This window comes from Anguilla anguilla, chromosome 9, assembly GCF_013347855.1.
Source record: "Anguilla anguilla isolate fAngAng1 chromosome 9, fAngAng1.pri, whole genome shotgun sequence".
NCBI classification, from domain to species: domain Eukaryota; kingdom Metazoa; phylum Chordata; class Actinopteri; order Anguilliformes; family Anguillidae; genus Anguilla; species Anguilla anguilla.
Genome location: NC_049209.1, coordinates 621,040 through 648,894, shown reverse-complemented (window position 1 = coordinate 648,894; position 27,855 = coordinate 621,040). Strand labels below are relative to the sequence as shown.

General features: G+C 47.1%; 3 protein-coding genes and 4 non-coding genes across 9 annotated transcripts; 6 read left to right on the top strand and 1 right to left on the bottom strand.

Annotated features, from left to right (window-relative positions):
* Positions 1 to 401: 401 nt before the first annotated feature.
* On the bottom strand, positions 402 to 3,703 carry taf9 (TAF9 RNA polymerase II, TATA box binding protein (TBP)-associated factor). The gene is made up of 7 exons (XM_035432218.1): positions 3,615 to 3,703; positions 2,921 to 3,002; positions 2,682 to 2,818; positions 2,440 to 2,574; positions 1,539 to 1,620; positions 1,065 to 1,175; positions 402 to 746 (listed from the first exon to the last, which is right to left on the bottom strand). The coding sequence occupies exons 1-7, from the start codon at positions 3,648 to 3,650 to the stop codon at positions 583 to 585; spliced, it is 747 nt and encodes a 248-aa protein (XP_035288109.1). The 5' UTR covers positions 3,651 to 3,703; the 3' UTR covers positions 402 to 582.
* A 1,256-nt stretch (positions 3,704 to 4,959) lies between these two features.
* Positions 4,960 to 15,040, top strand: tmlhe (trimethyllysine hydroxylase, epsilon). Of its 3 annotated transcripts, XM_035435365.1 has the most exons (9): positions 4,960 to 5,335; positions 5,802 to 5,985; positions 7,378 to 7,481; positions 8,420 to 8,596; positions 9,548 to 9,827; positions 10,909 to 11,028; positions 13,109 to 13,345; positions 13,743 to 13,881; positions 14,358 to 15,040. In XM_035435365.1, the coding sequence occupies exons 4-9, from the start codon at positions 8,443 to 8,445 to the stop codon at positions 14,487 to 14,489; spliced, it is 1,062 nt and encodes a 353-aa protein (XP_035291256.1). In that variant the 5' UTR covers positions 4,960 to 5,335; positions 5,802 to 5,985; positions 7,378 to 7,481; positions 8,420 to 8,442; the 3' UTR covers positions 14,490 to 15,040. The 3 variants fall into 3 exon arrangements, with proteins under 3 accessions (XP_035291256.1, XP_035291255.1, XP_035291257.1); XM_035435364.1 differs by lacking the exon at positions 7,378 to 7,481; XM_035435366.1 differs by lacking the exons at positions 5,802 to 5,985; positions 7,378 to 7,481.
* Positions 15,041 to 18,696: 3,656 nt separating this feature from the next.
* Positions 18,697 to 27,155, top strand: dkc1 (dyskeratosis congenita 1, dyskerin). The gene is made up of 15 exons (XM_035433547.1): positions 18,697 to 18,757; positions 19,926 to 19,987; positions 20,321 to 20,407; positions 20,777 to 20,868; positions 21,085 to 21,269; positions 21,368 to 21,432; positions 21,916 to 22,042; positions 22,499 to 22,629; positions 22,922 to 23,065; positions 23,973 to 24,093; positions 24,419 to 24,537; positions 24,884 to 24,987; positions 25,464 to 25,512; positions 25,953 to 26,150; positions 26,640 to 27,155. Exons 1-15 carry the CDS (start codon positions 18,700 to 18,702, stop codon positions 26,700 to 26,702), a joined length of 1,605 nt encoding a protein of 534 aa, XP_035289438.1. The 5' UTR covers positions 18,697 to 18,699; the 3' UTR covers positions 26,703 to 27,155.
* On the top strand, positions 20,471 to 20,678 carry LOC118236817. Its single transcript, XR_004767100.1, has one exon. It is a non-coding gene; the product is annotated as a small nucleolar RNA SNORD17 (small nucleolar RNA).
* On the top strand, positions 20,924 to 21,000 carry LOC118236798. Its single transcript, XR_004767082.1, has one exon. It is a non-coding gene; the product is annotated as a small nucleolar RNA SNORD83 (small nucleolar RNA).
* Positions 22,680 to 22,816, top strand: LOC118236809. Its single transcript, XR_004767092.1, has one exon. It is a non-coding gene; the product is annotated as a small nucleolar RNA SNORA36 family (small nucleolar RNA).
* On the top strand, positions 24,139 to 24,215 carry LOC118236797. Its single transcript, XR_004767081.1, has one exon. It is a non-coding gene; the product is annotated as a small nucleolar RNA SNORD83 (small nucleolar RNA).
* Positions 27,156 to 27,855: the final 700 nt, after the last annotated feature.

Genomic DNA, 27,855 nt, shown 5'->3' with positions numbered 1-27,855 from the left:
CAAATTAAGACTCGTGCAGTAAACAGTGTACCACTGCACAAAAAAACAACTGGACAAAATGCCAAGTATGTGACTCCAATGTGTGAGTACCATAGATGTCTTTCTCCTTCATTTATGAACAGAACATTTGTATTACCACTCTTCTAGTCACAAATGAGAAGTCACTGACACGACTGTATGGAAATTAGTAGCCTTCCATTCATTATAAAAATTCTACATGTGCATGTGCATTCATTCATGTATTTATATGGAAGCATATCAGCTACAGCAACAGGGACTTTGGTCTATGGCAGGGTTGGCCACCCCTGGTCTATGGAATCTCAATATTCAGGCTCAGATGTATTACAGGCTAAAAGCGCTCACTTTTCATATTTTACAACTGCACATTACTGAAACTCGTGGTAGATTGTACTGTTTTATTTTTATAGACAAAATTAGCAATTTTCACATTACAGCCTTATGGGTCATTTTCCACAGTGAAAACAAAGGAAACAATTTTCAATTCAAACATCTACTATATTTACACTTTACCCTTGTTCTTCAACAGGCTGAAAATAGCTTGTTTAAAAGACATTAGTGAGGTCATAATGCATCATAGTCATCATCCTCTTCGTGCTTCCTCTTCAGGGAGCTGGAGTCACCAGCAGAACTCTGGGAAACCATGTTAGTCGTGATGAGAATGTTCTTGGAGCCAATCAATGAGGGGTTGATGAGAACGTTCTGAACTGTTGGGGTGGATGGCGTAGCTGTGGCAGGAAAGATTACATTTTTAAAGTCACTTTGGAGAAATGCAAAATTACAGGGCATCAGGAAATCAGAGTTAAAATATATAAATGCTATTTCTTCAATGTCTTGTAAAACAAGTATAACTCCTACCACTGACTTTAAATATAGACTCCCTATAAACTCCCTAAGGTTCCATCAGCACCTGTCCCATGATAACAAAGCACTTAACTTTACCTGTTACAACATCAGTCAAAATCACACAGGCAAGTTACACTCCTATACTGTGCTGGATATGCAGTTACCTGGCACACAGGTAAGTTAGGCTCCCTGACACTTACCTGACTTGGCGGAGGAAGCCTGGGAGGACGGGATCTGAACGGTGAACCGCTGGCCGGTCAGGGACACCGGCGTCCCCACTTTGGTGGAGACCGTCTGGACAGACGGGGTGCCTGAGGGACATGGGGGGGACACAGGGACAGCTTTACTGGGGGGGGGGCAACAGTTTTCAAGCCCTTTTCATTTATACATACATATATATGGCTCTACTCAAGGCATGCACATTTAGAGATGTAAAAGGACATCAGCATACCTAAAATTTCAATGGCAGTGAAGCAATACTGGTCAACACAAAGGATATACCAACACAGAGACATGCTACACATGGTCCGTCTGGGAATCTTCAAGGCAACACATGCGAATGACAGTTCCTTCACGGGAAAACAAATAATGGCTTGATGCAGTATTTTCTTTTTCATAGGAGTTACACCCCTAACAGGCAGGCGCGCTGAGCTGGAGCTGCGTCCGTCACTCACCGAGGGTGGGCGTGGTCGGGCGGCTGGACACGGCTCCGACGCTCAGGCGCGGAACTGTGATCCTACCTGCGGAGGACGACACCTGCGGAGAACCAGAACACACACCTCACTCTCCAACTTCACCATAAAACACACACACACCTCACTCTCCAGTATCTAAATAACAACAAAACACACACACACCTCACTCTCCAGTATCTCAGCAACAACAAAGCACACACACACCTCACTCTCCAGTATCTCAGCAACAATAAAACACACACACACACACCTCACTCTCCAGTATCTCAGCAACAATAAAACACACACACACACCTCACTCTCCAGTATCTCAGCAACAATAAAACACATGCAACTCTCACTCTGCATCCTCTCCCACACCATAAAACAGACACAACTCTCACTCTAATCACTCCCAGCACTCTATGTATGGCCACTTGAAGTGCACAGCTGACACACTAGAGAAATACACCCATTACTTCACCTCCCAAACTGCTTTAAACCCTTCATGCTCTTTGCATGGTCAGGCTGGGACACATCATGAGGTCCAATGAGGACACTACCTCAATGACGTTCTTCAGAGGAACTACAGACGCTACATATCAACACTAACACCAATGACTGGAGGTGCAGCAGGGTCTTCCACACATTTCTGAAGTGCATACATTGAAAATCACCAGGGGACACTGGAGAAACGCTAGAGGGATTACATTACAGCCACTTAACACACACTGTTCTCCAGAGCAGCTCAACGCAAGATAAACAAAAGTGCATTCATCCGATCAATCTGAGCAGCAGTGCCAGACCAATGAGTTATAGGCACAACTTCATTAACCTACTAGTGCGAGTTAACTAGAGAAGAGCTGCAGGTTTACCTCCCAGTGCTGTGGCACAGCCTTACCTTCTTCTGGATGGATTTCAGGCGGTAGTTGGGTGCGGTTAAGCAGTAGCGGTCTGGAGGAAGCCGGGGTCCAGTATAGGGCTTGATCAGCGGCAGGGGCATCATGTTCTTCTGTCTGGCCACCTCCAGCAGGAACTGCCGGGAGGAGAATCCCAGGGTCAGTCTGATAGACGTCTGTTAAACCATTAAAAACCCTGTGTGCGGATTAGTTTAACGGCGAGCCCCAAGCAAGCGGAACTCACATCTCGAGGCGGTGGGGAGGTGAAGGACTGATCCATCCTGCACTGGATCGCTAGTCTGATATCATCAGCGTCCACGCTGGACTTCTTGGCATGGGTTGCATAGATTTTGGCATCTTCAATTATGGTTGTTACATACCCTGTGAAAGACAACAGCCACCCACAAGTCAATCAAAGCATTTCTCAGCAGAACACATAATGTAAGTAATAAAATGGCTGCACATTGTTGAGTAGGTACTCACTGTAGGTGAACTCAAGCATCTGATTGATCACTCTTGGTTCATACTCAGTGATGCCCATATCTTTCAGGATCTGGATCATTACCTGCATGACCAAAGAAAAGGCACATCACTGCTTAAATACAAATATTACCGACAGTTTTCGTGCAATAATAACTCTACTGTTATTCAGACCCCACAAAAGTCAGTTAAAAGTAGATCGCAAATACAGGATTCTCTGCCTCCGCTGACGTTAGTTCTTACGTTATGGCACCAAGCAACATTCGCTATCTGACTACATAACTAGCTACTGTTCGTTTGCCTCTTCTTCAGCAAAACGGCTAGCTCCTGAATACAATTTTATACAGCGAGTGGTAGCAGCAATCAAGTCGTGTAGACGGGTTTTTTAATTTAAATTATTCCACGGATAATACTAGCGAAGCACAGTGGTCATAAATAATTTAAAGTGCACTGATCTTTCATCCTCATACAAGCTAACTTTAAAGCTCGATAAAGCGCAGTTAGTATCTAGCTAGCCACGGTAACTACACTCCTTAGCTCGCAGGCTACATTAGATAGCGGTTGAACAGCTAGCTATTGATATGAAAGGCGGCGTACTGTAACGTAGTTACAACTATACCCAACGGAAATACATTCTTAAATAACAACATTATTAACCTGTGCAACATCTTCGTGATTTTGTGCAATGTTTTCCTACCTGAGCATCCTTCGGCACTGTTTTTGGAGACGCCATTTTCTCCCAATAAAGGAATGTGCCCTCGTCTCCGCCCTCGAATAAACTTCCGGTTTGAAAAGGCGATAAAGTTCTTACAATTCTCATATTCAACAGCAGGTGGCGACAACATCTCACTAAACCAAAGACAGTCTAATGACCCCGTCACCCCGCCCACACCTGCCGACTGGCTGAAGCTAAGCAGGTGTGGGCTTGGTTAGTACTTGGATGGGAGACCACCAGGGAATACTGAGTTGCTGCTGAAAGTGGTGTTGGTGGGCCAGCAGGGGGCAATCTTCCCTCTGGTCAAATAAACCCCAATGCCACAGTGCAGTGAGAGGAACACTGTGCTGTAGGAGATACCATCTTTCGGATGAGATGTTAAACCGAGGTCCTGACTCACTCTGGTCATTAAAGATCCCATGACACTATTCGCAAAGAGGAGGGGGTTCCCGGTGTCCTGGCTAAAATCCCAGATCTGGCTCTCGCAAAAACTTGCCACCTAATCATCCCCTGATTTAATTGGCTAAGAAATGTTCTTTCTCTCCAGTGGAACTGCTCAGTGGCCAACAATAGAGAATTGTGGTTGTACTGGACAGCTCCCAGGTGTGAATGTGTATGAGTGTGAAGCAGGGCGTTCCTGCAAAAGAGCATCCGTGCTCAGTGAACCTACCCTGGGCAAATAAAGGTTAAATAAAATAAAAATCATCTGTCCTCGGTTGCAACACTCCCTACCAAGTTCTAAACTGCCTCTGGAAGCAATGTCAGCACAAGCACTGTTCGTCAGGAGCTTTCTCAAATCGGTTTCCACAGCCACGCAACCGCACACAAACCTAAGATCACCATGCGCAATGCCAAGAGTCGGGTGGAGTGGTGTAATGCACTCGCCACTGAAGCACTGAAAACACGTTCTCTGCAGTGAATCACACTTCACTATCTGACAGCCTGACTGACGAATATTGGGTGGTGAATGCCAGGAGAACGCGACCTGCCCGAATGCATAGTTCCAACTTCAAAGTTTGGCGGAGGAAGAATACTGGTCTGCGGCTAGGTTCATTAGTTACAGTAAAGGGTAATCTTAATGCTGCAGCATACAAGGACATTCTAGAGAACTGTGTGCTTCCAACTTTGTGGTAACAATTTGGGGAAGGCCCTTTCCTGCTTCAATGTCTTTCTCCTCTCTTTCCAAGGAACGATGGGCGATGCACGAGTGGGTACGATGTAACCGTTTACGTGGCGCGCACAGCGGTGTTTGTGGGTGTCACCCATAGAGCGCATGAGTCCAGTTGTGCCACCATTCGATAAGCTGAAGTGACACCCTTCCTGGCATTGGCTGTTAAACACGTTTACCCGGAACAATTTGAAGTGTTTACGCATTCGCTCCCATAGACTGCAATGCAGTCTGTTATGCAGAGCGCTGTGGTTTAGAATCCGCTTGAATTTCCGTATCTTCTCCAGCTGTGGTCGGACACCGTGGTCCTGAATTTGCTGCTTTTCCTTTCTGTGGACTTGCACACAGCGCCTGCGTGTCAGCTAGCTGACTCTGCTAGAGCAATGGCGGGGATGCTTTGTCATAATGATTGAACTTCACAATTTTGTGCATGCGCCAGTAAAGACAAATTAAGTTTAATGATTAAAAAGTTCGCGTAAGTACAGTTGCAATTTGAAAGTCGTGGGACTGCAAGAGCTACGAAGAGCTACGTTCTGTGAGTGTGTCATTTTTGCAAAGTAGGCTAAATGTTTTACACCCTTGGCTTGCTTTTTATCTTTATTTAGTTCTTTTTTATTTTTTTTTCCTTCGCTAGCTTTATAGGTGGTAGGCTACCGCTACAGTGTAACTTCAGTCGAGATCACTTGCTATAGCTGCTACTTTTGGCAGTCGGCACTAGTTTATTTTAATTTAACTTCTGCATCTTAATTTTCTTCTCATTTTAAACAAACAATCGCAGATTTATAAGATTTATTTTAGTGGAATAAAACACCGTTTTATTTAGTGCTCCGTTTATAGGACGTTCGGTGATTCACCGGTTGATCGAAAACTTGGTGCAACCGAAATACCGGTGCTCAAAAACTTAAGGAGCTGGTAACATGGCATTATGGATGAAGCAGAACAAAGAGGAAGCCTGTATCTTTGTAGCAGTTTAAACACAGGCCTGTTTTTTTAATTTGCAGGTTATGGCTTTAACTCGGATGTTTGCACGTGTGGGTAGCAGTTTACATTCCTTGTCCAGATGTCGCGCCCAAGCCCTGTCACCAGTGATCCCCGCGCGCGTTCGGACGGGCGGCAACAGACGATGGCAACACACAGCTCCACAGTCTAGTAGCTGTAGTTGGCAGCTTCGAGATGACTGCTTTGGTGTGTATTCTTTTTTGTCCTCCGTTCATGCTATCAGTGCAGTCTTAATGGAAAAGCTATATTACAAAAAAGTGTTGAATAAAGGATAAAACAGCCCTTACCACAGGTTTTCCTATGCATTTATCATTCGCAAAAATATTAAACTCACTTCCATATAAGTATAGGACATTCTGTAATTTGTTAACAACCAGTCTTGAAATAACACCTAGGTTTAACAGCCATAATATTTAACCAGATCAGCCCAAATGCCAGCGTAGCCAGCTTCAGAGGGTGCCAGTGGAGACACGGGTAAAGGTCGATAAAATTACATAACATAACAACGAGAATAGGCCATTCAGCCCGACAATGCTCACCTTTTCCTACAACTACCTAGTCCTCACCTTGTATCTACAAACTAGATAGTATCCCGCACGGTATCGAGCCTGATATTGAAAACTCTGCATCTACTACATGACCTGGTGAGCTATTCCACACGGGAACTACTACTGAACTCAAACTTTACTTTGTTAAACCCCTTTATGAATTTAATAGTCTCAATCAAATCTCCCCTAAGTCTCCTTTTACTAAGCTTGAAGAGGTTGAATATCTTAAATTGTTCATAATAACTTTTATCTTTCATACCAGGAAAAATTTTAGTTGCCCTTCTCTAAACCTTTTTCAGAGCCTCTATATCTTTCTTGTAGTATGGTCCCCAGAACTGCACACAGTACTCTTAAGGGGTGCTTTCACACCTACCTCTGTTGGTGCGGACCAATCAAACTCTTTTTCTAAGTTTGGTTTGTTCTGAAACCTCCACCTGTACTTGGGTGCGCACCAAACAAATGAACTTTATGGAAATCTAAATATTATAATATTTGCTGGTGACGGTGTAGCAAAATCGGTAAGGAGTTGGTCTTGTTACCTGAAGGTCACAGGTTCGATTCCCCGCTAGGACACTGCCATTGTACCTTGCTTCAGTGTATATATCCAGCTGTATAAATGGATACAATGTAAATGCTATGTAATAATGTAAGTCGCTCTGGATGAGAGCGTCTGCTAAATGCCTGTGATGTAATGATATTATAAGCCTTGCTACAATCAAAACACTTGGTAACTTCCTCGAATACCAAAAGTTTTGTCAGGCATGTCAAATTTTGTCAACCATACTGGCTGTCCCCTTGGATGTTGTTACTTTCAAAAAATAATTCCAATTTGTCTCTGATGATAGATTCCTGTATTTTAAATATAATGCAAATTAAACCGATATGCGTGTAGTTTCCTCGATCAGTACGGTGCCCTTATATGTTGGTATTATATTACTTTGCTAGTCCTAAAATAACCTTTTTTGACCTTCCCTACTTTTTCAGTCTTTCAACAAAGCATTTTTTAAAAGTGTGTTTCTCATTTTTCCAGCACTGCGAACATAGACAATCAACCCCATATGGCGGAAGGTCTTAGTAGCCCAAGTTAGCCCAAGATCGCCAGTAGGCCTGAGGAGCAGCTGCACTCACGTGAAAGTCTGTACTTCCCCAGGCTGTCAATCTCTATTGGAAATTGATATTAAAATTTAGACGGGTGTTAATCTGTGCGTGTCTGAACACAGTAACAGGACACAGACGTTAGTGTTAATCTGTGCGTGTCTGAACACAGTAACAGGAGGCAGACGTTAGTGTTAACCTGTGCGTGTCTGAACACAGTAACAGGAGGCAGACGTTAGTGTTAATCTGTGTGTGTCTGAACACAGTAACAGGAGACAGACGTTAGTGTTAATCTGTGTGTGTCTGAACACAGTAACAGGACACAGACGTTAGTGTTAATCTGTGTGTGTCTGAACACAGTAACAGGAGACAGACGTTAGTGTTAATCTGTGTGTGTCTGAACACAGTAACAGGACACAGACGTTAGTGTTAATTTGTGCGTGTCTGAACACAGTAACAGGACACAGACGTTAGTGTTAATCTGTGTGTGTCTGAACACGGTAACAGGACACAGACGTTAGTGTTAATTTGTGCGTGTCTGAACACGGTAACAGGACACAGACGTTAGTGTTAATACGTTGGTGTTAATACGTTGGTGTTAATCTGTGCGTGTCTGAACACGGTAACAGGACACAGACGTTAGTGTTAATCTGTGCGTGTCTGAACACGGTAACAGGACACAGACGTTAGTGTTAATCTTTGCGTGTCTGAACACAGTAACAGGACACAGACGTTAGTGTTAATCTGTGCGTGGCTGAACACAGACGAGGCAGACGTTAGTGTTAATCTGTGCGTGTCTGAACACAGTAACAGGACACAGACGTTAGTGTTAATCTGTGCGTGGTTGAACACAGTAACAGGAGGCAGACGTTAGTGTTAATCTGTGTGTGTCTGAACACGGTAACAGGACACAGACGTTGGTGTTAATACGTTGGTGTTAAGACGTTGGTGTCGATACGTTGGTGTTGATCTTGCAGAGCTGAACTACGGTGGGCTCGTGATGCACCTGGATTATGTGTGGCTGCGGGACCACTGTCGATCCGCGTCCTGCTACAACACCAAAACCAACCAGCGCAACCTGGACACGGGAAACGTGGAGCTCACCATACGGCCAGTGAAGACCCGGGTGGATGAAGAGTCGCTCTTCCTCACGTGTGAGTGGCGGGAAGGCCTTCCCCTGAGGTGCCGTGCGTTATTGTGTTTATAGCATCAGGGTTAGGGCTACGATTGGATCTATCATGTTCACTGCTAGTTTGATCCAGTTGTTCAGCTATGATATAATATGTTTTACTTAATCTTATGTAGTAAATAGCAGATGCTACATTTGTTCATGCAGCCAACTATGAATGTCAAATGACAGTATAAAAAAAGCAGTAAAATGAAGGAAAGTTTAATTTTATGCTGGTTTACTGAGCGAAACTTCTCTTCCTGCTCTTTTTATGAAAGCTGCTATATTTTCTGTTCGAAGCCAAGCAGCAGCAGTTTCCTCCTTTCTGTACCTCTTCATACAGCTGTGATGTAATGAGCATGAAGGGCTTCTGTGGAGCGAAACAGCGAAGCAGAAACATTTGGTGTGATCTCACTTAGCAGCAGGGTAACCTAGTGTGCCCTGATGTCAAAAATCCTCTCTCTCTGTCCACCCCAGAGATCACCTCGCAGAGTTATTTAAAGAAATCCACAAGTGTGATCAGTTGTTTGGGGGTCAAGTGTTAACCCACAGTTAGAACTTTGAATCTTGTAAACTGTAGCAGAATCGCTGACAGCACGGCAGTTTGCCAAGCGGACGAGACAACATCACGCAGAGGGGAGAGGGTAATTGAGCACTGAAGGGTGCAGAGGGTAATTGCCTATGATCTGCCCCAGAGGACTTGTTACTCTGAGATGGGAATCGCTGTAAACAGGAAATGTGGCCCAAAGATAGTGTCTGTCCTCATTGAAGACAGTGCTGTTGTGTTATTTGGACGTTTTGCAAATTATAAACTTGTGCATAAACATTTTTGAAGATACACATTAATGGCAAAAAAATGAAGAGATTTTGGATGTCCAGGAAGATGAGTGATGGCAATAAAATGTGTGAATATTAAAAGTTAATTTCCCATCCCTAGGGCCGGATGGTCATGTGACTCGGTACGGCCTGGCCTGGTTGATGGAGAACAGCTATGAGGGACAGAGGCAGAGGGCCATGCAGCCTCGCATCCTGTGGAACTCGGAGATCTACAGCAGTGCCAAGGTGCCCAGTGCCAGCTGGGACCGGTTCATGAGCTGCAGCCAGGAGCTGAAGAGCTTCCTCAACAGCTTCCTGCTGTACGGCATCGCCTTTGTGGACAACGTCCCGGCAACGCTGGAGGCAACGGAGTTAGTGACCCAGAGAGTGAGCATCATCAGGTGAGCTTCCCCTTGTGCGTGACCCTGGAAGAGTCAAATCTCCCGCTCCTGAGATGCTGGAAAGGCCAGTCCAGGTCTACCCCTACCCCTACCCCAACCCCTAACCCTAACCCTAACCCTACCCTGACCCCTAACCCTACCCCTAACCCTAACCCTGCCCCTGCCCCTGCCCTACCTCTACCCCTCTAAAACTTCAGAAGGTCCTGCATTCATTTCAAGAAAAAGTGGGAAAGTAGTTGTTTTGTATTTGAGCACTGGATGTATTTGAGCATTGGCTGCTTGGTGTGTTCTCGCAGACCCATGATGGATTTTCCTGGAAAACATCTCAAATTGAACACTGCCTGCAGAATTGGAAGGATTATACTGTGGCTAGTGCGTGTATCCAAATTCCACTGAGCCCTTCTTGGAGGGTGTATTGTTAGAACGAGTCATTTTCATACCCACCAGTTTTGCTGCTTTGCGATGCAGATGTGCTCGGTGTGGTGGCACAGCACGCAGTAGGCACTTCCTGCCCTCTAGCCTTTATCAGATTGAAAAAACTGCTCTTTTATCACTGAGCAGCAAATGGCTTTTTTAAACGAGCCCTTGTGACTGTCCGTGTACTTGCTGTGTCAGTGGCCTTGTTAACATTTCAGACACGGAATCGGGAGGGAGAAGAAAATAACTTTCTGTTTTTCATCGTGTTCAGGAAACACTTGGCAGGTGGTGCTGGACTGAAAGAGGGACCCCTGGAAGTGCTCTACTAATCCCTCTTTCACTAATCCCTCCACTAAACCCTCTTTCATCCGCACTCTAATCCACACTTTATGTGGAGGACAGCACATCTTGCAAATCTCAGATTCTTTTATGTTTTTTAATGATTGTAAGGTTTGGGCCTGAATGTGATTCTCTATGTATTCCCCATGTGGAGATGGGTTTGATTCTCTGTGTATTCCCCATGTAGAGATGGGGTTGATACTCTGTGTATTCTCCATGTGGAGATGGGATCAGTGCCTCGGCCTAAGCCCCAGTGTTGCTGCTGAATTGTGCTGCTATGATGGTAGATACTTAGAGGGCTGAATTGTGATGGTTGATATTCCAGGGAGACGATGTACGGCAGGGTGTGGAACTTCACCTCAGATTTCTCGAGAGGGGACACGGCCTACACCAAACTGGCTTTGGATCGCCACACCGACACCTCCTACTTCCAGGAACCATGCGGGTGAGTACTGCAGGTATATACAGGTGGGTGAGTACTGCAGTATATACAGGTAGGTGAGTACTGCAGTATATACAGGTGGGTGAGTACTGCAGGTATATGCAGGTGGGTGAGTACTACAGGTATATACAGGTGGGTGAGTACTGCAGGTATATACAGGTGGGTGAGTACTACAGGTATATGCAGGTGTACTCAGTTGTCTGCTCCATGTGTACTCCTTGCTCCATGGGCTTGAAGGGGAATGAGCTGTCCTCCTCTGGCTGGCAGTGTACTGGGCAGAAAATATATTGTCCATGTTGAGTCGTTGCAGGTCCCATTGGAGATACTGAGGGACTGCTTGGCCAGTACTCGTCAGGGAAGCTTATAGGTGGTCACGGTTTGTTACAGAGAATCTATACAAACCGGAGATGATAACATTATTTTGTACACAGTACAATGTATACAAAAGCGAAATGAACAACAATGATAATTCTTCTAGAAAATTTCAACATTGGACATTCTGTCAAGGTTTCTTCAAGTTTCAAGCATGTTTTTGGGACTAAAAATGAATATGGATTTTGTTCACTGGATTCTTGCTATGACAAACAAATCGACTTTATCATGATTTGTGTCAGATTTCCAAAATGCAAAGAAGGCGAGGACCCCCAGGCTTGTTTTTCCAGAGCATATGTTACAAAAGAAGGAACAGTTTTCACTAAAACATTGGCATTGTAAAATATTTTGAGAGAATCATGAGTTTTAACAGTTTCAAATGGTATATCATGTGACCAGATTGAGTGAAAATTTCACAGTAAAAAAACAGAATGAATGCAGGTAAACCCGCTGCAGCCCGAATACAGGCCGATGTGACTTAAGGGGTTAATTCTTATGTATATGAATAAATGATTGAGCATTTATTTGATAAGGGACATCGTTAACAAAGAGTAATCCTGTAATGTTTGAGCAATCAGATCATTGAACCATTATCAGTCTGTGAACATTAAGTCTAAACTGATTTGGTAACTGAGATAAGGAACTGTCATGAAAGATGTATTTAGATGCCAAGGTGGAAGATTATTTTAGGGTGCTATTCTTCACCATTGGGGTCGGGGGGAGGTTAGCTACAGCTGATTTCCTGTGAAGTCGGCAGATTTCCAGCCTGCCAGCTGCATCTGTGGTTCTGGTCTTTGCACGTGCAGTCTGGGGAGTCTTCTGGAGTTATACAAAAGAATGTTTGCTCCAGGAAAAAGTTCCAAAGTCAAGAAGAAGTCTTTTATGAGTTGCTCTGGATTTGACTTGGGACAGAATTGGAATGGATTTGATTTGGCACAGGTGATCCAGAAAGAGATAAGGAGTTAGTGTAATATTCCTTTATCGCCACAGTGTGGGTTAGAGATTAACTAAAATGGTACAGTCCGCATCATCTCACTGATAAGGCGATGTTGCAAGATGGCTGTACTGTTAAAATCTTCTGTGTTAGTTCTAAAAAGTCATAAAATTGACTCTCATCTGGCTGATCTGAAGTCTTTGCCTTTTGCGTTTTGGTGGGTTTGGTGATGAAACAATACAACCCCACAAGGTTGGGCTTATATCGGTATATGGAAGGCTTTTTTTGTTCATATACGCAGTTATCATAGTTCGTTATTTATTGCTTGTTGTTTATTCCTTCAACATTTGTCAATCATTTATGGAAGATCCAGTAATCTTTGCACTTAAAGTTGTAAAAAGAAGAAAATGGCCGAAGAAACCTCACTGAAAGCAAAGAAAGTTGGGTCCCTGGGACCCTCCAAATCTTGTCAGTCAAAACCTTTGCAGCTCAGTAGTTGTTGGCTTTCTAGTAAGTTTCACCTCGGAGGGTCTAGCACACACCACAGCAGTGTGTAAGTGATGTATACTGTAACAGTGTTTTTTATTGGTTGCAGGATTCAGGTGTTCCATGGTCCATGGGGGAGTTACTGTAACAGTGTTTTTTATTGGTTGCAGGATTCAGGTGTTCCATGTCCATGGGGGAGTTACTGTAACAGTGTTTTTTATTGGTTGCAGGATCCAGGTGTTCCATGGTCCATGGGGGAGTTACTGTAACGGTGTTTTTAATTGGTTGCAGGATCCAGGTGTTCCACTGCCTTCGGCACGAGGGCACTGGAGGACGGACGTTGCTGGTGGATGGCTTCTACGCCGCAGAGAAGGTGCTCCAGCAAACCCCGGAACACTTTGAGCTGCTGGCGCGTGTGCCCATCAAACACGAGTACATCGAGAACATGAGCGACCACAGAAACCACATGATCGGAATCGGCCCAGTGCTCAACGTGTACCCCTGGAATAACGAGGTGTACATGATCCGGTATGGGGTTCTGCATACCTGTGTGTGTGTGTGTGTCTGCGTATGTGCATGGATAGATTAGTTGAAGGCAAATTTGATGAAGAGTTTTCTAAAGCTTCATAGTTGCTATTTTGTGATTATTTTAATTAATCAGAACCTGGCATGTAAGGGTTGTCCTTGAGTGAAAGATGATGGCTGATGGATGATGGCTGCTGTTAACATGCCATGTTCTGTAGTTCCAGTGGCATTGGATCCACAGTCGGCCGTTCCCAGTGACAGCACGGTCACAGAGAACAGAGTCGGTTCGGTTGACAGCTGCTGACTGCTCACACTGTGACCCCATTGTTGGCTCATTGGTTCTTCCCCCACATCCAGGATGGGGTAAAAGTGGATTTTTTTTGGGATGCCTCTTTCCCAGGTACAACAACTATGACCGTGCTGTGATCAACACGATCCCCCATGACGTGGTGCAGCGCTGGTACGTGGCCCATCGACAGCTGACCACCGAGCTGAGGAAGCCTGAGAATGAGCTGTGGGTGAAGCTCAAACCAGGAAAGGTATGGCAGCATAACCCATCTGTGCAGGGATCTACAGATCCATACCTGCGTAACCTGTCTGTGCAGAGTTCTACAGATCCATGCCTGTGTAACCCATTTGTGCAGGGATCTACAGATCCATACCTGCATAACCTGTCTGTGCAGAGTTCTACAGATCCATGCTTGTGACAGTACTTCAGGTTGCTGCAGGTTTATTCTTTTTTAAATGTGCAGTACTTGTTAAGTAGTAATTGAAGGCAGCCCCTGGGCTTTTAGTGACAAAAGTGCAGGCATACTTCCTTTGCCCTGTGGAGTGCATGCTTCTAATCACTTCTAAACATCACTGCTGTATTATGGTATGCTGGCTGAATTCTTCCTTCCTATAGCTGTAGGGAACTCGTTCAGTGCCTTTATGCCTGTTCTCTCTCTTCCCCCCTCCCTCTCTCTCTCTCCCTCCCTCCCTCTCCCTCTCTCTCTCTCTCTCTCTCTCTCTCTAGGTGCTCTTCATTGATAACTGGCGGGTTCTGCATGGTCGGGAGTCCTTCACTGGTCTGAGGCAGTTGTGTGGGTGCTACCTGACCCGGGATGACGTTCTCAACACAGCCCGTTCCCTGGGTCTGCAGGCCTGAGGGACCCCAGCGGCACCAAAGCACTCCCCAAAACACAGCCTCATCCAGCACCAAAACACAGCCTCATCCAGCACCAAAACATAGCCTCATCCAGTACCAAAACACAGCCTCATCCAGTACCAAAACACAGCCTCATCCAGCACCAAAACACAGCCTCATCCAGCACCAAAACACAGCCTCATCCAGCACCAAAACACAGCCTCATCCAGTACCAAAACACAGCCTCATCCAGCACCAAAACACAGCCTAATCCAGCACCAAAACACAGCCTAATCCAGCACCATAACACAGCCTCATCCAGCACCAAAACACAGCGCCATCTAGCACCAAAACACAGCCTCATCCAGTACCAAAACATAGCCTCATCCAGCACCAAAACACAGCCTCATCCAGCACCAAAACACAGCCTCATCCAGCACCAAAACATAGCCTCATCCAGCACCAATACACAGCCTCATCCAGCACCAGAACACAGCCTCATCCAGCACCAAAACATAGCCTCATCTAACACCAAACCACAGCCTCAACCAGGACCAAAACACAGCCTCAAACAGCACCAAAACACAGCCTCATCCAGCATAGACTGCTGATCACACTTGTGCCCCCTAGACATGCTGATAGCGACCACCCTTTCTCATATTAACCTCAAATAAAAGTTCCATTGGGGTGGTCGATACACGTGCTCTTAGCAACCAAAAGCTAGCGCTGGACCACCTCTGACTTATTTGCCGGCACAGAAAAAGTGAAAGTACTGAAAAAATAACCACTGGAGAATAACAAGGACATTTTTTTCCTACATAACTAGGTACAGGTTGTTACCGATATTACACCTAGTTCATATATAGTTGCAAATCAGTTTACATTTTCCTGTCTGTCGAAAGAAGGCGGTCGATAATAGGTGCTCTCACTCTACTTGGCGGTCACAAAACTTTCCGCCCCCAGCCCCTGACGTAAGCGATTCTTGGTTCTAGACCAGCCAAGTATTGGTGCCGCTCTGGAACCAGTTTTTCTGGCCGAGAGCCGGTTCTTTTGCTGTCGAAACGCGAAGAACTGGTTCGAGATTAGGCACCGGCTCCGAACCTGCCCTCGAAATGCCTTGGTGGAAAAGGGGTATTGGGGAACTCTTCACTCACACCTGGAGAAATCCCCAGTCACACCTGGTCAAATCCCCACTCAAACTTGGAAAACTCCCCACTCCCACCAGGAGAAATCACTTTTAAATCTTTCATTTAACTGGCATAGGACAGCATTTAAACCTGTTTTAATGTATAAATGCTAGGATGTAGGCTTCAGCCTGTTGATTGTGAAATTGATGATCATACATTTACAATGTTTTGGACCTGAAGATATGTCTTCTTACTGATGGATTTTTAGAGGATAATTATTTGCTTAGCCTATGATCAATGTTTCTCAAATTAAGTTATATAATCATGTACACTTTCTTTTCTATATAATGTGGGCTCACAGAGTGGAGCTGGTGAATGCTTATTTAAACTGGAAATGTTTGCAGTTTTTAAAGCATAAATTAAGAAGTTCTAGAATCTCTGGACTTCTGTTTTTATAAGATGTTTTACATTGTAGCATATACATGATGTGTGATAATATCCTTCATGCAGTGTAGAGAAGTACACTGTATGACCAAATGAATCTGGACTGGAGCTGTTTTTCATGCTTGAAATCACAAATCCTGACACATTACATTACATTACATTACAGGCATTTAGCAGACGCTCTTATCCAGAGCGACTTACATAACTTTTTTTACATAGCATTTTACATTGTATCCATTTATACAGCTGGATATATACTGAAGCAATTTCAGTTAAGTACCTTGCTCAAGGGTACAACGGCAGTGTCCTACCCGGGAATCGAACCTGCGACCTTTCGGTTACAAGTCTAGTTCCTTACCCACTGTGCTACACTCCCGTATATAATTTCTGAGCTGGTTAACTGTAATGTGGCTTATTCTGATCGAGGCCGTCTGATCAGTGGCACTCGGCCTACTCTGCTTTCAGAGGGGTCTCACCCACATTTGATTGTTTTTTGTTTTGCTGTTTAAAAATCCAAATTTAATTGGATTTTCCCCCTCCTACTCCAATGTTAGTATGTCTCTATAATTCTCAACATTAAATAAACTATTTGGGTATCTCAGAATTATGTTAAAAATGACTTAATTGATAAGTATGCCCGCCCTAAATTTGGCCATGTGCACTCTCGCTCTAAATACCTTAAGGAGCTCCACTTGTGTTGGGTTTCAGGTTTGCAGAATAAATACCAGAGACACTGGGAGGTCTCAACTTAAACAGTAAATCAGATGTCCATTCATAAAAGGCCAAGAAATTGCCTGTGGATCTTTGCGATTGAGTTATCAGGTGGCAAAAAGCTGGAGAAGGTTATAAAAAGATTGGCAAAGCTTCTCTTAAGTCTTTTGTTCTTTTGTAATTAGAATGGAAAAGTATTGCACAACTGAGACTCTCCCAAGATCTGCCTGATCTACCAAACCATGTGACCAGACATAGGCAATTGTCAGAGAAATAACCAATGAAAAACTTTGCAAATGAGAAATGTCAAATTTTGATTTCTGGAAAAACTGTTGAATAAAAATGTGTTTTTGCATTATAAATTTTGACTTGGTGAAGAGAAAACATAAGACTGCATTAAAATGTTAAGGTGTAACAAGAAAAACATGAAGAAATTCAAGGGGATGAATATTTTCTGAAGGAACTGTACACATTTTCAGTGAAAGTTGATTGCACTGTTCAAGGCTGAAATAAAGGTACAATTTTCTATCTTTCTAGGGTTTAAAGAGAATTATTCCTGCTTCTGTTTGATCATGCCTAGTCTATTGCAGTGCCTTGTTTACACGCCTGAACCAATCTGCATCACCAGGTTACAGCTGGTTCAAGATGCTGCAGCAGGGCTTTAAACCAAGGGCAGATGTAGGTCACGTGCCAATTCTGGCCTCCCTCCATTAGCTGGCTATTAATTATAGGACTTTGAATTTATTTTAGTAACTCATAAGGCAGTGCATGGCCAGGCACCATTGTTTATAACTGAGCTGTCGCCCCCTGACAGTATCTCAAAGTCTCTGCGGTGTTCTGAGAACGGTCCCTTTGCTGTTTCAAGGACTCACCTTAATTTAAAAGGTGACCTTTGCTGTCCGGGCCCCCAGACTACAAAACAGCCTCAGCCAAAGCCTCAGACTGGTGGAATACTTTTAAATTTCCAAAAAGCATCTAAAAACACATTTGTATTCCCAGCATTTGGCCGATTTGTGTTTTTATCTAATCTTTTTTATTACTAGTTACCATTGCAAAGCGCATTGCTGTAACTGTATGTTTCAAACAGTTCTGTATAACTAAAGGTTTACTTATGTACTTACTGTGCACTTCTATTGAGATTCAAAGGGTAAAACCATTTAAAAAAAAGCTGTACCACCTCATGTGCTTTTTCTGGGGCAAAACGGATTAATACTGTACTAGTATCTTAGCAACCGGTGTTACCTCAGTCATTTAACGGTGAGGGTTCAGTTAGGTTGCTCTCAGGCATGGTTCATCCACCATAACCCATTAAAATATTATGAACGTTGGCTGTATATTTATGTAATGGGCTTATTTTCAGGTTATCCAATGGATTGGTTTGGTCTATGTTGTGTTTAAGTGGTATCTATCAAAATAGATCAACGTCTTCTGGTAAAATCCAAGATGGAAGAAGCTTGTGCTATATAAAATAATAATCACAACAATACGCCAATGTATTTTATATTTTGTCAATAAAATAAAAGATACTCTTTATGACTTGCCACTGTGTTCTCATCCTGAATCCACCAAACCAATTTTAAATCAATATGCAGTGTTCGCAAATGATTAAAAGTATTTAGATCGTAAATATACTCTGCTGCTGAAAGCCTCAATAAGGTCTATCTGAGGTTCATATCAGGGTTGAAAAGGGAACCGTCTTATTTTTTTATCGTTGAATTGATCATCCATGACGCAATCCGTAAAATGATGATGGTTTATAACCACAGACATTTTTTATACAGTTCTCTACTTCATACGATGAATAACAGCCAACCAAAGGAAGTCCCTCTAGTTTGACAATAGCACCCCCACTCGTCGAAAAGGGAAATGGTAAATATTCCTGTGACGCTTCTGATAGCGATGTCTCGCGGTATGTTGGTTCGGGATGTCCTGAAAATAGGCATGCGCAGATGTACCCACGTGTCTCCTCTTTCCAGAGTCGCACTGTGAAGATGGCGGACGGAGAGAGTAAGTCTGCGTGTATTTTCCCGTTTTAACTTTGTAGCAAGACATTTCATGCAAATGTACTCATCTACAATGGTGTATATTTTAAGTTAACTAAAATAGCTAGCTAAAATCACATGCATTTAATTGTGTAGGAATGTATGTGGTTTCAAGATATACGTACCTGGCTTTACGGGGGTAAAATGGTATGGCAGCGTGGGTGAAAACCCGGCTAACGATACTGGGTAAAAGAAATCCAGTTGGACACAAACGTTGTATTTACCTAGTGAACTATCGTCTAGCAGTCTAACTGACATTTTCTTTAAATCGTGTAGGGTATGTTTAGGTTTAGTGCTTCTTGATGTAACAGTCTGCATATATAGCTAAATCGCCAATCACAACTAGGTAGCTTGCGAGGGCTAACTCTTAGATTACACATTTGTTGTTTTCTCTTTAGGTATTGGTCGTGGAGCTTGCGGGCCCTGTCCCATTATCTAATTTGTTAGTTGTCTTATTTGTTGTATTCTGTTTTTAACCAAAATTATACCCACTCATTAACGATACAACGGTCGTGAAACTTTGTGGCGCGCCAAATAACTATAACGCTGGACTGGCTAAGTTTGCTATATGAACTAACATCAGTTTAGTAAATCGGGGGGGGAAAAATCCGAAACGCTGTTCGCACATATTACTTGACAGAATGGGCGTACAGTATAGCTATCGGCTAGCTAGCGGTAGCCGCAGTTCCCCACGTGCTTGCAGAACCTGCCACGTGGTTGTTGGTAGCGGGATAAGGGCATTTGTCGGTGAATTATCTACACACCGGATGTCGAATATCCATGCTAATAATATTACCCGCTCACTGCAACACTCATCTTGTAGTCTACTTCCACTTGAAAGTAACTTTTTACGATGCCAGACCGTGCACTTAATATCCATTAAGTTGATAGCGTAAGTACGTCTCGTTGTTAAATGATAAAACCCGCGTTGCACTTGGATTGGCACAAGCCGCGTGCTGCTGGGCTGCCCTGTCCTAACGGCTTACAGGATATTTGTTTTGAAGACCAAGTGACCTGTGTACTTGAGCTAGGCCGCCCTCTGTGCGTACTGCTCGTGGGTCAGGGCAGCAGAAGTCCCACGTGCTGCTGCATGACTGATGGACTTAGCCGCGCAAATTCCCCTCTCTTCCTAGTTGCCTCAGCGAAGAAGCACAAGAAGAAGAAGGAAAAGAAAGTGGCTGATGATGAAGTGGGGGTAAGGCGCTGTTCTTATGCTGTTGGAACCTTAACTTAACACCCAGATATCGACTAAATGACATTTAATCTGTCTCTGCCATTTTGTATTTTCGTACTTGGCAGATCACGGTTTTTAGCCTTTTCCACTCTTGACTGGAATAAAAGGATTGGATTATGACCTGCTTATATATCCATTAGGTGTTATGTTTTTTTAAACCTGGGTATTAATTGATATAAATATGGAGGTACGAGGTTGAGGTGGGGATGCCTAACGGGGTCACAGATGAAGTGATTGGTTGTGCTTTTGTGGGAATTGAGTGTGTTAATGCAGTTTCCTCCTTGTGCACTGCAGGACATCCAGGAAACGGGTGATTTTCTCATCAAACCGGAGTCTAAGGTTGCCAGCCTGGACACATCTCAGTGGCCTCTGCTGCTGAAGGTATTTTTAATCCACATTTCTTTAACCGGTTGTTCATCCTCTCTCCACTAGGGGGAGCCGTGTGTGAAATGATGAAGGTGTTTATCCATTCTCTGAGTGCTGCTCGCCTGCTCTCTGCAGTGTTCGGGTCTGTTCTAGGCCCGAGCGTTTTGGCTGCCCCCCCCACTGCGTACCTCCAGTGTTTTACTGGGGGTTCTGTGGCTGGGGGCGGGGGCCAGGGCGGGGATAGTGGGTGTAGCAATCGCAAAGACGAGTGTAAACTCCTGATCACAGACTTGTGTTGTGCAAACGCATGACATGTGGGAACGTGTGGCGCTGAGTCTGAAGGGTCCTCCTTAACTGGAGCCGTTTTGATTTTTGTCTGTGCAGAACTTTGACAAGCTAAACATTAGGACAGCTCATTACACCCCTCTTCCAAATGGATCAAACCCTCTGAAGAGGACCATCCAGGACTATGTCAGGTAACATTTCTGCTAAAATGTGGCGTACCTTTGCCCTGGTAATATGTACCGGACAGCCACATGATGAACTGAGATAATTTGAGCACTTTTGTGCGAAGATGACCAGTTATCTATCACCCTTTTCTGATGGCTACACCACAAAGGGGATTTGGATGGCCTCGTGTTGTAGGCATGCTGTACCTAACCCCCCCCCCCCTGGTAATGTGTGCCCTGCAGGTCCGGGTTCATTAACCTGGACAAGCCGGCCAACCCGTCCTCCCACGAGGTGGTGGCCTGGATCCGGCGCATCCTGCGGGTGGAGAAGACGGGGCACAGCGGCACGCTGGACCCCAAGGTGACGGGCTGCCTGATCGTGTGTGTGGACCGGGCCACCCGCCTGGTCAAGTCCCAGCAGAGCGCAGGTAAGCCTCAACCCCCCCCCCCCCGTGTGGGGCCCCCCCTCTCTGCAGTCTTGCACACAGTAAACGCGGCCCCTCCTGACTGCTCTTGTCTCTTCCAGGCAAAGAGTATGTGGGAATTGTTCGGCTGCACAATGCGCTTGAGAACGAGCACCAGTTAGCCAGGGTAAGTGTGCCGTGCCAAGCTGTGCCACGTGTGTGCCACGCTGTACCCTGCTCAGTACTTAGCGCTTTTTTATAATGTTATGGTAGATCTTACCATGCCTTGGATGTCTTTACTCCTGTGAAACTGCTTGGATTGCTGTGGAATAGTTTAAAAGCCTGAGCTGAATGTGTGTAAAGTATGTGAAGTGATGAAGCTGTTTATCCATTCTCTGAGTGCTGCAGGCTGTAGGGGGCGCTGTGGTCTGTTCTGGACCTCAGCCCCCCTTCTCCTGCCCCCCGGCTGCTGCCTCAGTGTTTTACTGGTGCAGGTGGCTGTGGGCGGGTGGAGCAGGCCTGCAAGAGCAAGACGAGAGCAGCCTGCTGATCACATACAGACATGTGTGGTGGGGTGGGGGGGGGTGGGCAGCCTGCTGATCACATACAGACGTGTGTGTGGGGTGGGGGGGTGGTGAGGCCGGCCTAACTCTCTGTCCTTTGGCTCCAGGGTCTGGAGACGCTGACGGGGGCCCTGTTCCAGAGACCCCCCCTCATCGCCGCGGTGAAGAGGCAGCTGAGGGTGCGCACCATCTACGAGAGCAAGCTCATCGAGTACGACCCCGAGAGGAGACTGGGTAAGAGCTGAGTGACCCCCACAGCATGCTGGGTAAGAGCTCAGAGCACCACCCCCAGAGCATGCTGGGTAAGTGCTCAGAGCACCACCCCCAGAGCATGCTGGGTAAGTGCTCAGAGTAGGACGCCCCAGAGCATGCTGGGTAAGAGCTCACAAATGTGCTGTCTGCCTTGCCTGATTAGAAGACCCTGACCTGAGCCAAGCCGAGATCTGATTGGTCTAATTTTCTCTCATCGCTGGGAAATTTGGAAAGCACTGTAATTAGAGACCTGGTAGTTTGCTGGCGTTACTGAAAAGTTAATATAGGAGGGAAAGTAAGAGGATCAGATGTAGTTGATGTAAGTAATGTGTTTACAGACATAACATGAATGAGTATCCGAGTCCATTGAGTGCTGTTGCTGTGATGCCTTTGGCGCTGGTGTCGGGAATGAGGCTGGCTTCTGCTTCTGTTCCTCAGGCATTTTCTGGGTGAGCTGTGAGGCCGGGACCTACATCCGGACGCTGTGCGTGCACCTGGGGCTGCTGCTGGGCGTGGGGGGGCAGATGCAGGAGCTGAGGAGGGTGCGCTCCGGAGTTTTGGGTGAACGGGTAAGGGTCCCGCGCTGTTCTCCTGGTGGTGCTGCTGCTCTGGTTATTTGGTCCAAAGTGTTGAGTTCAGTTCTGGGCGTTCTCCCCGGTCCTGGTAATTTAACTTTGGCACAGGAGATGGCTGGAGTGCAGGGTTTGTTGGTGAAGTAGTCGTCTGCGCCATTTTGCCCCACTCCTGCCTACATGCGTTTTTGCGGTCATGTTTCTGTGATTTAACTGCATTTAACACACTGGCCTGAGCTCAGTTTGCTCAGGATTCACTCCTAATGCCCCCCTTCTCCTCCTGTCCCAGGACAACATGGTGACGATGCACGACGTGCTGGACGCCCAGTGGCAGTTCGACCACAACAAGGACGAGACCTACCTCCGGCGGGTCATCTATCCCCTGGAGAAGCTGCTGGTGTCCCACAAGCGCATCGTCATGAAGGACAGTGCGGTGAGTGGGCTGGGGCAGTGGGGGGGCAGTGCGGTGAGTGGGCTGGGGCAGTGGGGTGAGTGGGCTGGGGCAGTGCGGTGAGTGGGCTGGGGCAGTGGGGGGACTGCGGTGAGTGGGCTGGGGCAGTGGGGGGACTGCGGTGAGTGGGCTGGGGCAGTGGGGGGACTGCGGTGAGTGGGCTGGGGCAGTGGGGGGACTGCGGTGAGTGGGCTGGGGCAGTGGGGGGACTGCGGTGAGTGGGCTGGGGCAGTGGGGGGACTGCGGTGAGTGGGCTGGGGCAGTGGGGGGGCAGTGCGGTGAGTGGGCTGGGGCAGTGCGGTGAGTGGGCTGGGGCAGTGGGGGGGCAGTGCGGTGAGTGGGCTGGGGCAGTGGGGGGGCAGTGCGGTGAGTGGGCTGGGGCAGTGCGGTGAGTGGGCTGGGGCAGTGGGGGGGCAGTGCGGTGAGTGGGCTGGGGCAGTGCGGTGAGTGGGCTGGGGCAGTGGGGGGGCAGTGCGGTGAGTGGGCTGGGGCAGTGCGGTGAGTGGGCTGGGGCAGTGCGGTGAGTGGGCTGGGGCAGTGCGGTGAGTGGGCTGGGGCAGTGGGGTGAGTGGGCTGGGGCAGTGGGGGGGCAGTGCGGTGAGTGGGCTGGGGCAGTGCGGTGAGTGGGCTGGGGCAGTGGGGTGAGTGGGCTGGGGCAGTGCGGTGAGTGGGCTGGGGCAGTGCGGTGAGTGGGCTGGGGCAGTGGGGGGGCAGTGCGGTGAGTGGGCTGGGGCAGTGGGGGGGCAGTGCGGTGAGTGGGCTGGGGCAGTTGGGGGGGAGGGGGGGCCAGGCACGCCGCCAGGTCCTGCTCAGGTCTGAGAGATGGGTGGAGGGGTGTGCTGTTGACGCTGCTTTCAGGATGTGGAGTGACTCTTGCTTTGACCTGCAGGTGAATGCCATCTGCTACGGCGCTAAGATCATGCTGCCGGGCGTCCTGAGGTACGAGGACGGGATCGAGGTGAACCAGGAGATCGTCATCATCACCACGAAGGGAGAGGCCATCTGTCTGGGTAAGGCTGGCACGCCTCTCACCACGATCCAGACCTGTTCTGCCAGCCACATGATGTGAAGTAGACTGCAGTAGCACTCAGTGCAAAGATGACCAGTGATCTATCACCCCTGACTGATGGCTGTGCAGAGCAGGTGTAGAGTATGGGGCCAAGCTCCAGTCCTGGACACCTGCAGACCCTGCGGCCCTCCAGTACTGGAGCTAAACCTGCAGACCCTGCGGCCCTCCAGGACTGGAGTTAAACCTGCAACCCCTGCGGTTTGCCCGCCCTGTTGTAGAGTAGCGCTGGCGGTGTTTCTGACTCAGACTGACTTTGGTCCCCTCAGCCATCGCCCTGATGACCACGGCGGTGATCTCTACCTGTGACCACGGCGTGGTGGCCAAGATCAAGAGGGTCATCATGGAGCGCGACACCTACCCTCGCAAGTGGGGGCTGGGACCAAAGGTACGGACAGCCGCCATTTTGCTCGCCTGCTGGTTATTGTTGCATGTAAAGTTTTATTGGACGTGTTGTTAAACTGAACAGATTGTATACCGTAGTTGACAGCTTTTGTGCTGAGGCAGTCTTTACATCACAGGCATTTAGCAGACGCTCTTATCCAGAGCGACTTAGTCAACATTTACGTAGCATTTACATTGTGTCCATTCATACAGCTGGATATGTACTGAAGCAATGCTGGTTAAGTACCTTGCTCAAGGGTACAATGGCAGTGTCCTGTCTGGGAATTGAACCTGTGACCTTTAGGTTACCAGACCAGCTCCTTACCCGTTATACTGCACTTCCCTCCCAGGCCAGTCAGAAGAAGATGATGATCCAGAAGGGTCTGCTGGACAAACACGGGAAGCCCAACGGCAGCACCCCGTCTGACTGGAAGGAGGGCTATGTGGACTACAGGTGCGTGCGCTGAACGGCCGGGGTTTGGGTCTGGAGGGGGTCCTGGGAGGGGGTTTGGGGACAGAGAGAGTCCTAGCAGGGGTAGGATGGCGGGGGTTTGGGGAGGTGGCGAGGTAGAGTTCTGTACCCGCAGACAGTTATCCCTTTTCTGTCTCTGTGACTTTAGAGGGAGTCAGTCTGCAAAATCAACTCGCAGATTTCAGACGTGTTCACAGAGCATTCAGTGCAAGTTGGACTTCTGATTTTTGTGTACATTGCCTGTATCAGTAGAAGACGGTCCCCTCAGTGTGCCTCTGCTGCCCCATAGTGGTGGGTTAGAGAACATGCAGATGTATTAAACATGTGGTGTTTCATGGTTTAGTTTTCCTCACCCTTGTTCTGGAATGAAGAAAGTGTGAAATGCAGACTTTTGTTTTGCTGTGTTTGAGTTCTGAGAGAGAAGTAGAGACTAATTTTTAAGTTTAATCTTATTTCAGCACACCAAAGCCAGCTGCTGCCGCCCCACAGACTGCACAGCCCCCCAAGGTGAGCAGGAAGGGCTCCTCAGGTGTGACCTGCCCATTTCAACCATGGCAATGGCTGCCCTGTGGGTGGCCCCAAAACGCTCACTGTCCAGTGTTTCCACTGGGTCCAGTGTTGAATGGCTGTGTGTGCACTGGGTCCAGTGTTGAATGGCTGTGTGTGCACTGGGTCCAGTGTTGAATGGCTGTGTTTGCACTGGGTCCAGTGTTGAATGGCTGTGTGTGCACTGGGTCCAGTGTTGAATGGCTGTGTTTGCACTGGGTCCAGTGTTGAATGGCTGTGTTTGCACTGGGTCCAGTGTTGAATGGCTGTGTGTGCACTGGGTCCAGTGTTGAATGGCTGTGTTGGCACTGGGTCCAGTGTTAAATGGCTGTGCTGGCACTGGGTCCAGTGTTAAATGGCTGTGCTGGCTCGAGTGACTGACAGACTCGTTTGTTTATCAGCGGAAGCGAGAGGCCAGTGACAGCGACAGTGACGCAGGCTCACCTGCGGCCACACCTGCCGCCTCGGTGCCCAGCACTCCCAAGTCTGACGGAGAGATCAAGAAGGAGAAGAAGAAAAAGAAGAAAGAGAAGAAGCTGAAAACTGAAGAGGCAACTGAAGAGGCAACAGAGGAGGCAGCTGCAGAGACCACGACAGAGGTGGGCAGGGGTTCGAGGTGTTGGGTGGCGGGTTAGGAAATGACGTGTGGGGGGTGTGTGGTTATGGATATGTGGGGTGGGTGGTTATGGATGTGACGTGCTGGGTGGGCAGTTGGGGTTATGGATATGACTTGTGGGTGGTTAGGGTTATGAATATGACGTGTGGGGGGTTTGGGTGGTTATGTTTATGACGTGGTGGGTGGGGGCTTATGGATATGACGTGCGGGGTGGTTGGTTATGGATATGAGGTGTGGGGTGGGTGGTTGGTTATGGATATGACGTGCTGCCGCAGACGGTTATCCCTCTCCTGCCTGTGTGAGTGGCGTTAGAGGGAGTCAGTCTGCTACATCACAGGGGGCTGCAGCTCAGTCCAGCGTGGGCTCGTCCCGCACTGGCTCCTGGAGTCCCCGACACCCGCGCCCCGCACGCGTGCAGTCAGTCACGGGCTTAGATCTGGCCTTTCTTAATGTGGTGCTTTCCGGTGTGCAGGCCGGGGAGAGCGTCAAGAAGAAGAAGAAGAAAAAGAAGCAGAAGGAGGCGGAGAGCGAGTGAGGTCATGTGACTGACCGTGGCGACGCGGCGTAGCGGAACGCTCTGGACTGTTAGCCTCCATGAGGAGAGCGTGAGCGCGTCGCAGCGCACAGCTGTACAGACGTCGGCCCGGAGGAGTCCCCCCCCACCCCCCACTCTTCTCTTCAGAGCTGCGTTTGTTTCGGTTCTCGTGGGGGGGGGGCCACTTCTCAGTGGTCATGGCCGACGCAGACTGTTCAACATCCCTTTTTTTTTTTTTTTTTTTTTAAACTTGTTTTGATCTTTTAAAACTTCTCACCCCTTGCTTAAGTCTGTATTTTTTTTGGGGGGGGCACCCTACTATTGCGTGTGCAGACATGCTGATGGCGGAGGGTCTTATTTTTGTATTGTAAATAAGTGGCAGTAAAGTCGGGTGAGTGTTCAGTGGGCAGAAGTGTAATCATGAAAATATGCCAACAAAGGATTTTTTATCTACTTGTGGCTGTTTGATTTTTTGTCTAGAAGTTTACTGTGAATAACCACACACATTATTGCAGATGGGGGTGGGGGGTGCTGTTGCCTAGGAACAGTGTTTTCTGTTTAAATGAGCGCGCACACATACATTTGGCACTTTGTGGGTTTTCTAGTGTTGCGACATTGTGCATTTGGTGAAAAACCCTGACGTCTCAAGATCTTACAGGAAGTTTGGTCTTTCGATCACGTGCAGATGGGAACTATGAACCAGACAAAAACTTGTCTATTTCACTGCGGTCATTTTCCATTTTAAGACCTTAAGCAGTTGCTTCGTGAATAAAACTAGGAAGACCGCTCACGTGGATCCAGTCGCTACAGGAACGCTACAGGAAGGGGTTTGTGCAGCTGGGGACATGGAAGCACGTGCCGTGAGAGCGCTTGTTTTAGCACTGCAGGATGCACCTGACCCGGCTGAGTGACGTTCGCCGCACGCCCCTCTGTCCTGCTCAAACAGGAAGCTGCTGAGGCTGCACTTCTGATCAGATCGGCTCTCAGGCGATCGCTTCAGGTTCATTTAGCTTATCTGTGGCTGCTCAGAATGCAGTAAAGATCAGAGTGCATTCGCTGGTTAATCTGCCCTTTATCTGAATGAGCAATAAAGCCCTGCCTGACTAATGTTTCCAGACCAGCGAGGACAGGAGTGCGTTAACTGTGATAACCA

Coding starts and splice junctions, on each gene's coding strand:
- taf9 (XM_035432218.1), bottom strand. CDS start 3,650: ATGGCGTCTCCAAAAACAGTGCCGAAGGATGCTCAG. Junction 2,819..2,920: donor GATGCTTGAGTTCACCTACA/GTGAGTACCTAC, acceptor TGTCTTTCACAG/GGTATGTAACAACCATAATT. Junction 1,176..1,538: donor CCCGACCACGCCCACCCTCG/GTGAGTGACGGA, acceptor CATGTCCCTCAG/GCACCCCGTCTGTCCAGACG.
- dkc1 (XM_035433547.1), top strand. CDS start 18,700: ATGTACCCACGTGTCTCCTCTTTCCAGAGTCGCACTGTGAAGATGGCG. Junction 21,433..21,915: donor ACGAGCACCAGTTAGCCAGG/GTAAGTGTGCCG, acceptor CTTTGGCTCCAG/GGTCTGGAGACGCTGACGGG. Junction 24,538..24,883: donor AGTGGGGGCTGGGACCAAAG/GTACGGACAGCC, acceptor CTTCCCTCCCAG/GCCAGTCAGAAGAAGATGAT.
- tmlhe (XM_035435364.1), top strand. CDS start 5,805: ATGGCTTTAACTCGGATGTTTGCACGTGTGGGTAGCAGTTTACATTCC. Junction 9,828..10,908: donor CAGAGAGTGAGCATCATCAG/GTGAGCTTCCCC, acceptor TTGATATTCCAG/GGAGACGATGTACGGCAGGG. Junction 13,346..13,742: donor AACGAGGTGTACATGATCCG/GTATGGGGTTCT, acceptor CCTCTTTCCCAG/GTACAACAACTATGACCGTG.